The sequence below is a fragment of the Branchiostoma floridae genome, unplaced genomic scaffold (assembly GCF_000003815.2).
Source record: "Branchiostoma floridae strain S238N-H82 unplaced genomic scaffold, Bfl_VNyyK Sc7u5tJ_162, whole genome shotgun sequence".
NCBI lineage: Eukaryota > Metazoa > Chordata > Leptocardii > Amphioxiformes > Branchiostomatidae > Branchiostoma > Branchiostoma floridae.
The window spans coordinates 53,547-63,945 of NW_023365787.1; the positions used below are offsets into that span (position 1 = coordinate 53,547).

A 10,399-nucleotide genomic window follows, 5' to 3' on the forward strand; every position below is an offset into this window, starting at 1 on the left:
GACATGCGGCCACTCTCTCATTCCTTCAACCAATGATTAACATGATTCTTGTATTGGTTTAACCCATAATGCTGACTGATAGTCAGGATTGGTCTATTTCAAGCCCCATCACATAAGAAGGCCAATCATGTGTAGTGTTTGCTGACTCAGTTTGGAGAGCATATAGGAAAAGAAAGGATACTGAGTAATATTAATGTTTTTGTTCAACTTTTCTCCATAAAAGGTGCAACATTCAGTGATGGATAAAGTGTAGGAAATGGAAATTGTTGGCAAGCCTGTCTTTATCTTCTTTTAAGTGTCATTTCTTCATTTCTCTCTGGTAGGAGGAAAGAGGAGGTGGAGCGACTTCCGTCCCTCATCAGCCATCTTCCGCCCGAGCTCTGCTACCAGTGTCATCAAGGCAAGAATATCCCATATTCAACATTTTAAGAGTCAATAGGTTATATACACAGGACGTTTTATGATGCTTATTGTAGTCACCAAAATGTCCAATACGAGGCTGACAAAAATGGTGGAATTTGAAGACTTTGACAAAAGGTTTCAAACTGCAAGATTTTGAAAGTCAAAAAGCAGTTACTCAAGTTACAGAGTGTCACTTAGCTTGACAAAAATCGTGCTCTTAGTGGCCGGCCCTACAATTACTGCCGCCCTTTCCTCGGGGAGGGGGGCATTAACCCCAGCCAGCAAAAGATTGTGTAAACACAGGCTAAGTGCATGTCACTGATGAAAGATAGTGGATACTATCTGAAACGTCTGTCCATTTCCAAAATCATATCCAGTTGCTTGAGTAACTGCTTTTTCGGCAAACTCTCTACGTCCCAAGCCATTGCGGTTACGTTAACAATACATGTAACCATGTGTTATATTTTAGGTGAAGGAAGCTCACTTCAACCAGCCCCCAGTGGTCCTGCAGTCCTTCAACCCACTGAAGGACATTGAGGAGAACATGGGCAGGAAGAACTCCGGCTTCTCATTGGATGAGACTCGTTTCGACAAGGACATCGAGTCCCGCCCCGTCTCCCGGGCAACCCCCTCCCCCACCCCTCGGCCGACCTCTCCCCCGGGATACGTGTATGAGGAGGAGGAGGATGGTGAGTATGGCGTGATTCTGGATCAAGAAGTCGTGAGTTTCGATCCTGGCTGTGTCTCGCACCCAACAGGCACCCTTCTGGAAAGAGTTGCAATTCTTAGGATGGGACGTTAAGCCTTCATCCTGTGTTCATTGTACTTCATGTAGAGTTAGGGGATCCTGAATTTCTGTGGGACTTTCCGTGGCACAATGAACCTGTATATACTGTAATATTACATCTGTCATCCCTGTCACGACCATTGGAAGATTAGGTCAACTATTCATTGAGTTTCTTGGCCAGTTGCTAGATAGCTAAGCCTCCATAGCAGGCTCTCTATATGGCCTTTTTTGGCACTTTTGCTGGCCATTTCTTTTTGTACTGGGTCGCTGATTGCTGGCCTCTCTGATAGCCGGCCATTTTAGAGCCTGTATGGATTTGGCGGTACAAAGTAATATTAAAAAACGATTAGGGCGATTAACAAGGAGGTGCGAATTCCCTGCCTGCCGTGGACGGCTAATAAAGTGCACGCATCTCCGCCGGACGCGGACAGTGCACTGTCACGCCCCGTGTGCACTGACCCGACAATTCTCTAACGGTTTCGGGGTCAAACTGCTTTTTAAAAACACATATGTGAAAACTTACCAGTTCGACGTTCTTTCGGTATGTCCGACGCCTTAGTTGGTAAACAAGCATGCTCTATGCAAATGACCAGATGGCGGTCGGGCGGCGCGTGTCGCCCGGGTTGTAAAATGCTTGCAGCCGACATGCGAATTGCCTCTCACGGAGTTGTGAATTATTCCTAACGTATGTGTTAATAGGGCAGATGAATGGCTAATCGTTTTTTAATATTACTTTGTACCGCCGAATCCATGAAGGCTCTAAAATGGCCAGCTATCAGAGAGGCCAGCAATCAGCGACCCAGTACAAAAAGAAATGGCCAGCAAAAGTGCCAAAAAAGGCCATAGAGAGCCTGCTATGGAGGCTACTAGATAACATTTCTTTATCAACAACAACAACAACAACAATAGTTTATTGTCAGGCACAAGGTCCATAAAAACAGACAATTAGACAATACATTTAAAAGGAACAACAATCCTTATCGTATGCTTCAGTCTGTATCAATTTTTTACAGTAACTACAAACTTAAAGATAAACTATTCAGTATGTGATTTTATGTCTTTCAGAGGGAAAACTCCTGGTCCATTTTCTCCCAGAAACATGTTGTATTGAAAGGAATTGATAATTATACCTTCATTTTCATCAAGAAATGAAGAACTATGATTATGCAAAAGAGCTTTTAGTTGTATGACTGTATACTTTGTTCAAGACTCAACTTTGTCCCGTTCAGAAAACATTCCAATGCCGAAGAACATGAAGGTGAAGTTGCTGGACAAGACATATCGCCGCATCAAGCTGGGCCGCACCTGGATCGACATGAAGAAGACCCTGGACCAGGTATTTGACGAATTTTTGGCATTGTGACGTGTTTTAGTTTTTCGAAAGGAATAATCATGATTCTTGTGTTCTTTTAATTCATCATGTCACATGTATATAACGTTACAGACTTTTGATTATCAATAATGATTGTGACCGTAAAATTCAGCCCGCTAATGGTCCAGAAGGTTGCATTGAATGATAACTGGTGTTCCTGGCAAGATGTTGGGTCCTTGGGAAAGACATTCAACTTTTTTCACTATACACTCAAGGCTTAGTGTAAAACTGGGTACCTGGCTTTGGTTGGGGAGGTAAAAGGTAGTGAAAGGAGTATGCTGTATAAATAAAACTTCTATGTAGTTCTAAATAATCTAAGTACAAGTACTAGTACTACATGAAGGTGTAATAAGAACATGCTATCTTACTACATGTAACTATGAAGTCTAAGGTATGCTACTACGTATGTACTGGATTGACTTCTTTTCGCTTCTTAACACAGTTGTATGTTGTAATGACAGAGGGAGCCTAAGATACATGGTTTATCTATTGAAAAGAGTTTTAATACTCTTAATCTGTTCGACAGGAGGAACAGAACAGAAGTTGACAGAAACTCCTGTTCTGGTCACCTGATTTTTGTAAGAAACGTGTTGGTCGCCCAAGGCTAACTTTGAATAAACTTACTGAGTCAGAAACTGGCCTAGAGGGCCCGGGACTTCTCACTGCGATGAGAGACAGACCGTTCTGGAAATCAGACTTTACTTGCTGCACCTCAAAATAGAGGATGAATAATGATGATGATGATGTTCTACAGGCTCGTCAAGATCTGGTCACTGCGTTCCCAGGTCAGCTGGGTGGGAAAGACTTCAGGTTCATGACCGCCAACCTGACTCACGTGGTGACGGAGGTGGAGGGAGAGTTCCGCCTGAAGGACATCATCGCCAGGGACTGTGATGTCATCGCCCTCCACATGGTGTAAGGTGGGTATCTGCGTTTTCATTGGTCTGGTAAAACCTGATTACCTCAGGGGACAACTGCTGAAAGAAACTCCTTTATAGGAAGTTTATTAGCTTACAACCATGTGATTTAATTAATAAAGCATACTTTATCATTGCATATTTAGTTCTGTCATAACAATGTTTGACAAGATGGCAGAGATTCTGAATCCCCTGGTACAAGTTCAGTTCAAGGCAACCAGTTTTTATGTTCTTCAGGATCATACATTTGTACTGTTTTTGAATTTTTATGAAGGTTAGGCATCAAGGAATTGATAATATTTTCGTAATCATATCTAAACAAATTTTTCTAGGAAATAAATAGAGAACAGAACAGTTAGATGTTTCCTAGTATATATGAATATAGACATAGCTAAATGTATATTGTTTGTGTTGTCTTCCTTGCAGACCTAATACCACATGGACCAAGGACGTTATATGCATGGACCAATCAAGACGAGCTTGTTCGATTGATGGATAGATTGATTGACAAGCTGTACTTCCATGTTTGCTGAGTGTTTGCTGTGTATTACATCATTGTGGAATGATGTTTAATTTTGTGGTGTTACCAAGCACTCTCTTAGGTTGTTTCACTGACAAGAGAAACATAGATCCATAATCACACTTCACTGAAAGCAGAAACATAGTACACTTGGAATCACTTGATTTTTTTAATCATACTTTTCATGCAAAACATCTGAAGTTCTGTGTGGCCTTTTTCTACCTCCTGTACTGTAAATACAAAGGGTTCTACAACATTAGCAGTAAGAATCCATGTCTGATGTAAAAGTCACATAAAAGACTTTTGAGCCAATGAACATTCTGATTGGCTACAGGATACACCAATGAAATTGCCGTTTTCCTTTCATCAGTATTTTGATTGGTTTGGCCTGCTTGACAGCCACACCACCATGCTGATGTTAGTTAAGCATGAATTTCCAACTTCTTCCAACCTTTCCCTTGAGTTGTGATATTTTTGTGTGTTTCAAACAAAAAAAATATTCTAGCAGTGACTTCTCACCATGAACTCTGTCATATACGCCAAATTTTATCCTTATTCTGTTTAAGCTACCAAGAAGACACTACTGGAAAATATTCAGACAAATATCATATGTATCACTTTAATTTATGATATGATTTTAACTGGTACCTGTCAATTGGTCTTCAATACTAGCAACATTCATAAAACTGTGGCAACAACTGTTGTTTTATCATTTTTTTTAATCTTCATTTTTTTTATTAAGAAAAACATTTTTAGTACATGTACATGGTGAGAAAGCACTTTGGTAGATGTTATGATTTTTGAAGATTATTCTAGTTTGAGATTTTTTATTATTGACAAATGTCAACCCCATGACATGCATCAAAGCATAGGCAAGCACATTAGACCTGCTTGCATCCTATAGTGTGTTGACTACTATATATGTGGAAAAATCAAGTACAGTATAAAAGCGGAAAGTATACATCGACGATGTTGGTACATAACATTCACCAACACTTGTGTAAGAGAGAACACACTATATGGTCATCCACATTGGGTGCATGTTTGCTCTGTGTGTGCTGTGTGAATAAAATGAAGAAAAAATCCAACAACTGCTTTTAGTCTTTTAATATTTCTGCGTTTATGACTAGGCTTTACAGACACGTCAGTAACATCATTTACATTGCTTCCTTAAAACCTTAGGGATATATGCATAGAGAGAAGCAGAATTGTTGAATGCCTTACAACACCAAGCATTCGTAGAATTCATCTTTCGGAAGGGACGTAAAACGGGTACCGTACTCGAGGAGGCGCCTTGACTACGTAAATCAACCTATTGCCCAATATTGGGTACCTACTGGCTGCAAATACGCCAGATATTATTATTATCATTACAGGTGTTAAGTGCTAAAACAAACAAATCCTAGTGCTGAACGCCTTAAAAGGACAAGCGCACATTAAGATGTATGTTTTTAACTATTGCTAGAGCTGAACGCCATCCATGTAAATTACAAACTGTCCTAAGTGCTGACTACCTTAAAAGAAACAGACGAACATTTCTGTTTAATTACCCCTAGTGCTTAACATTATTCAGTTTAAGGTGAACAGACTGTCCCAAGTGCCGACTGCCTTAAACGTACTGGCAAACACGTGTCCTTAACTGTCCTTAGTACTGAACGCCATCCAATGACAGGCGAACAGATTACCCCAAGTGCTGAACGCCTCAAAGCGAATGGTAGAGCAAACCTACACATGTTTGAACTATCTCTATTGCTAAGCATCATGAAGGTTGAATGAAGATAGGCCTGTCCTTGGTGCTGAATGCAATGGACATGGTTGAAAAGAGTATCTGAAAATATTGCAATCCTAGCAACAGATCTCTTTGCCGTTATACTCAATTCATATTTTTATTTCACGTTATCTGATGGATAGGGAAGGTTTTGACAAAATTAGATATTTTCTAAGTGTTTATCATTTTGGAGGGAGTGCTTCAAGTAATTTCAATTTTTTTTTAAAGTCCAATTTGCTTCAAGTCCAATTTGTTTAAAATGAAAATATATCAGATTGCAACATTATGATTGACCATGTATCATGTAAAATTGCATCTTGCTATTTGTTCCGGAATGGGTCACCACCAAAAACTGGGATAAGATCCTGCAGTATGCCACGAAGAAGATCGTAGACCTGAAATTTAGAAAAAAAAAGGAATTATATGGAGATGTAGCTATCAGAGATAAAAAAAGCATAGCATGCAGCGATAGAACAGAAGTGAGGCCATAAATACGACACCAGTCGAATATACTAGTCACCTGTTGTGTCGTTTCAGCAAAAAACTTTACATTGACGCCGACCACTTCGTTGCTGTTTTTGTCTTTGTTGATAGGAGTCGCTTTTAGGTCGATGCCTTCCTGTCTGCCTGTGATAGGAAACATATGATATCGGGTATAAATGACCCATTAATGACGTTCATTTCTGGATGATCCCAACAAAATACAGCTTTTTCAGTAGTTTAATTGCACTAAATATTACACTGAAACTTTTAATCGCGAGGTTTGAACAGATAGACACATAGAAAATCGCTGACTGTGTTTCCTAGTTACACAAGAAGCAGCAGGACGCACACAAATTTAAAATCGCACCGTTCAAATCTCCCTGTAGTATCCTTTGATAGACTCCGACCGTAGCTGGACCAATCAGAACGAAGGTGCCGATGACGTCATGATTTCCCATGACAGTTTGCGTTCTGTGCCACAGACTGTGGGGGGAACCGTTCCCCAAAGCCGTCGCGTTGTCGCAAACGCGTCTCCCTCCGATGTAGATAGTAGTTGTTGTGCGATAGCTGTAATAAAAGACAAACATTATATTAACTTTACTCCTCAGGAAAAGTAAGACATCACCCCCGTTAAACTCCAGCTCTTGCCCGCACGGTCCAGCTCCGGCCCGCACTGATTCCAGCTCCGGCCCGCACGGTCCAGCTTCGACCCGCACGGTCCCTTTTTTACTAAAACATAAGCCAAAAAAGTTTAAAAGTTGCCCGTTCTAAGAAAATGTCGAGACGACATGCAAAACTTTTTAGCGCATTCGTTGGCTAATATGTTTACCCATCCTCTGACCAAATATGACGGCCCAAGACCCGCTGGTTTTTGAGATTACCCCATACCTCCCGTCGCGATACCATAAGTCAGGCGCGCCTAGGCATAGAACACCATGGCCAATGAAAGTTTTCGCTTTACGCACAGAAGAAACGCACGATCTTTAATAGATACAGATAAACATGGATAACATGACTGTCCATTTTTACAACTTTAAACGGTGGTCTGACCATGAGCATGACGGGGTTCCCCATTGTGTGGAATATTAATATTCGCGGTGGTTATAAGATCGCCTTTTTTTGCAATGACAATGAAAACTCCATTTTCTCCCTATCACAAAATTACAATTCGATTTTTTTGCAATTTTGCGTTATAAAATTTGAATTCTCTGTTTGCGTGTAGGTAAGTGTATATCAGATAGAAGAATTGGCCAAATATGAAGAATAACATGCCACAGAAATTAGCCTTTAAGTTCTATTTTCTGGGACCCCATAAATCTAGGGGCCCGATCGTGCCCCAATATAGGCTAGTAGCCGCAGAGTTCCAAGGGGCCACGTAGGGGTCAACCCGGCCGTAACCCGGCCCGTTGGTGCAGAAAAACAGCCCGTAATCTGTCCTGAGGGGGCCCCTTTTCCAGATGGGACCGGAGCATAAGTTGAATTTTAATGTTCTCCAAATGCTACGATGATTATGGAAAAATAGTAAGGTACACAAGTCTGGGTTATATACTTTGTTAACACATCAGGGTATTTCTATCCTGTTTCTCTTACCCTTTCAGCTCCCACCTCTCGCCCAGGGCAACCCGTCCTGCCGTCAACCAGTCAACGGCAACAAGGCTGGCGTCGTCGTCAAGGTAAAACTCCTTTAATTAAAAAAAAAGCACACAACACAGTTTGTTTATCAAGACGCCTAACAACTAAAAAAAGTTATCACAAACGACACCAGAAGTTCTCGAGTTAATGTTTTACTACTCTTGTTCAAGTAGACTTGAAGGTGAGATATTTATAGCATGCAATAATGCTTGTACTTTGTCCACAAGTATGACCTTCGCGAAGGACCCTGTTATTTGCCGAAATTGTGTGGGGAGGGGGTGAGCTGGTAAATACGCGATTGTTCGTGGGCCTTTTTGAAATGAAAAAGTGAACAAATTTTGTTAACCATCTGTGATTACATTTGCATAATTTCAGTTATGCTAACTATAAAAGGTTTCACTGTAACGATTAGGACGACTGTGAAGATAGGACCTGACGCTTACTACGTGCAGTTTTCCTAAAAGCTTGTCAATAATTAGCCTGTCAACAGGGCACTTCGGCTTTAGTCTGTCTATAAATACCACTTCATCGTAACACACCAACTTCAAAGGCGGGTGGGGGTATACTATATCTACTGTATATATCACACCGAGCAACTTGAGCCATTCGGGTCTAGTTCTAGCAGCTCTGGTGGTATTTTGTGACATTCTGTAAGTCATAGTTCGGAGAAAAAAACATGTTTTAAGGTTGATAAGACTGATGCTTGTGGCCATGTCTCTGTCGTGTTCTTATCGGCTGGCGTCGAATGGCTCAGTGGCTAGGCTAGTGGACACAAGATCAAGAGCTGGGAGGTTTGATTCCTGGCAGCCCTGGTTAGACATTCTTCTTAGACGTTGGGGAATGTACTTTACACAACTTTTCTTTCTAAATACAGATATAACAATGGCATGTGTGTCACTTGTCAATCGAACTCTTGACACAGTGCATTAACATTCTACTTCCCCATTGGCCCCAATAGGGCCATACGTCTACCATTACTTTTTATTGACTGGTACCATCTACGCGTTTGTTTCATTGTCGATTTGTACATTTTACATTGAATGGATTTGCGTTTCTAATGGTCGCTAGCACACTGACCCTTACTTCTTCCCTCATGACCTCAATAAAAAGCGGGCTGCGGGCGTATTTGAGATTTCATGAATGAACAAAGGTTTAAAGAAACAAAAGTCTCTATACTTTACCTGCTCTTTTTGGAATGTTGCTCCACCATAGCAGACCACCGGATCTGGAAGGTACGCCAGCAGTGCACCTTTCTCCACTGTACCACGCAGGGTCTGTCCGCAGCCCAGTCTGTCGCCCTGCAGTACCTGAGGAGGTCGATAGGAGTCACACAGCTGTGCACTATTTGTTTTTATATACACCAGAATTAAATTGAAATTGGACGAATATTATACTTGATACAAATTCGCAATGAATTGTGATTGATTCGATTGAATATTTAATATCTTTATATTATATTATATTATAGTATATTTTCTATTTTTTGTGGAAATGGGTCAGCTCACGACAATCTTCCACCCTGCCCTACCCTTATGCCTAGGTTACACATAGCCGAATTTGGCTCCCGACTCTCTCCCGACTATGGTTTAGGAGTGATTCGGGAGCTAGTCGGCTGTAGTCGGCTGGCGTTCGGCTGAGTCGGATGGCGTTCGACTGGCGTTCGGCTGAGTCGGCTGGTGTTCGGCTGCTCCATCCGAATGTTTTGAAATGTTCAAAACATTCGGCTCTGAACGGCAACTCTGGAATGGGTCGGTTGGTGGTCGGCTGGTGTTCGGCACGGTCGGCTAGTGTTCGGTTGGTGTTCGGGAGTAAGTCAGCAGTCAAATTAAATCTTAACCACGCCATAAACATTGCTGATTTACTCCCAGTTTGTTTCCAACTTACCAATGATTCACCCCAAGACCTTAGACAAATCTCTGCTAACTCATTCCCAAGCAAAAAGACTATTGCCAGAACGTAGACGAATCACTCCCGAACTTCACACGACCGACATCCAGCCAAAAACAAAAGACCCGTAAATGCCGCACTGGAGCTATATGTGATCTAAATTTGATCTCTTGGTGATGTTTACAAATAGAACAAAGGACATTCTTGATTAAAAACGAAAATGAGCACTCTTTTGAAAATCGCTGATTATGTCTATTTCAAGTCGAAAAAGGGTCGGCAATCGGTTGGGGATCAGTCAGGAGTGATTCGGCAGTCTGCGGCTAGAGGTCGGGATGGTTGGTGATAGGTTAGTTAGCATTTGGGACACAGTCGGGAGTAAGTCATTTACTGGTCGGGAGGTGTTCGGGATATGTTCGGCGCTAAAAAATAGGCGTGGCCTAAACTGGTCAGACTTCTCCCGAACTACTTCCGACTTGGGTCGGCGCTGAGAGTCGGCTAGTGTTCGGGAGCCAAAGTCGGCTACGTGTAACCTAGGCATTACTAGCTACTTTGAAGATAACAAAATGGCCGATTTATTACGTCACAACACAAAATGGCGTCTACCATTGACCCATGTGCAAAACAGACCAGT

The 10,399-nt window shown here is 41.6% G+C and overlaps 2 protein-coding genes across 3 annotated transcripts in view; one reads left to right on the forward strand and one right to left on the reverse strand.

Annotated features, from left to right (window-relative positions):
- LOC118408497 (fibrocystin-L-like) overlaps positions 1-5,086 on the forward strand; it is a 30,441-nt gene extending 25,355 nt beyond the window's left edge. The window contains exons 34-38 of the mRNA XM_035809311.1: positions 324-400; positions 872-1,091; positions 2,419-2,525; positions 3,316-3,481; positions 3,905-5,086. Coding sequence (XP_035665204.1) covers positions 324-400; positions 872-1,091; positions 2,419-2,525; positions 3,316-3,480 — 569 coding nt within the window. The 3' untranslated portion in view covers position 3,481; positions 3,905-5,086. The remainder of the gene's footprint in view (positions 1-323; positions 401-871; positions 1,092-2,418; positions 2,526-3,315; positions 3,482-3,904) is intronic.
- Positions 5,087-5,090: 4 nt separating this feature from the next.
- LOC118408498 (urease accessory protein D-like) overlaps positions 5,091-10,399 on the reverse strand; it is a 14,957-nt gene continuing 9,648 nt past the window's right edge. For both annotated transcript variants that reach the window (XM_035809312.1, XM_035809313.1), the window contains exons 4-8: positions 9,063-9,188; positions 7,840-7,931; positions 6,617-6,816; positions 6,287-6,393; positions 5,091-6,161 (exon numbers count right to left, since the gene is read on the reverse strand). In XM_035809312.1, coding sequence (XP_035665205.1) covers positions 6,087-6,161; positions 6,287-6,393; positions 6,617-6,816; positions 7,840-7,931; positions 9,063-9,188 — 600 coding nt within the window. In that variant the 3' untranslated portion in view covers positions 5,091-6,086. The remainder of the gene's footprint in view (positions 6,162-6,286; positions 6,394-6,616; positions 6,817-7,839; positions 7,932-9,062; positions 9,189-10,399) is intronic.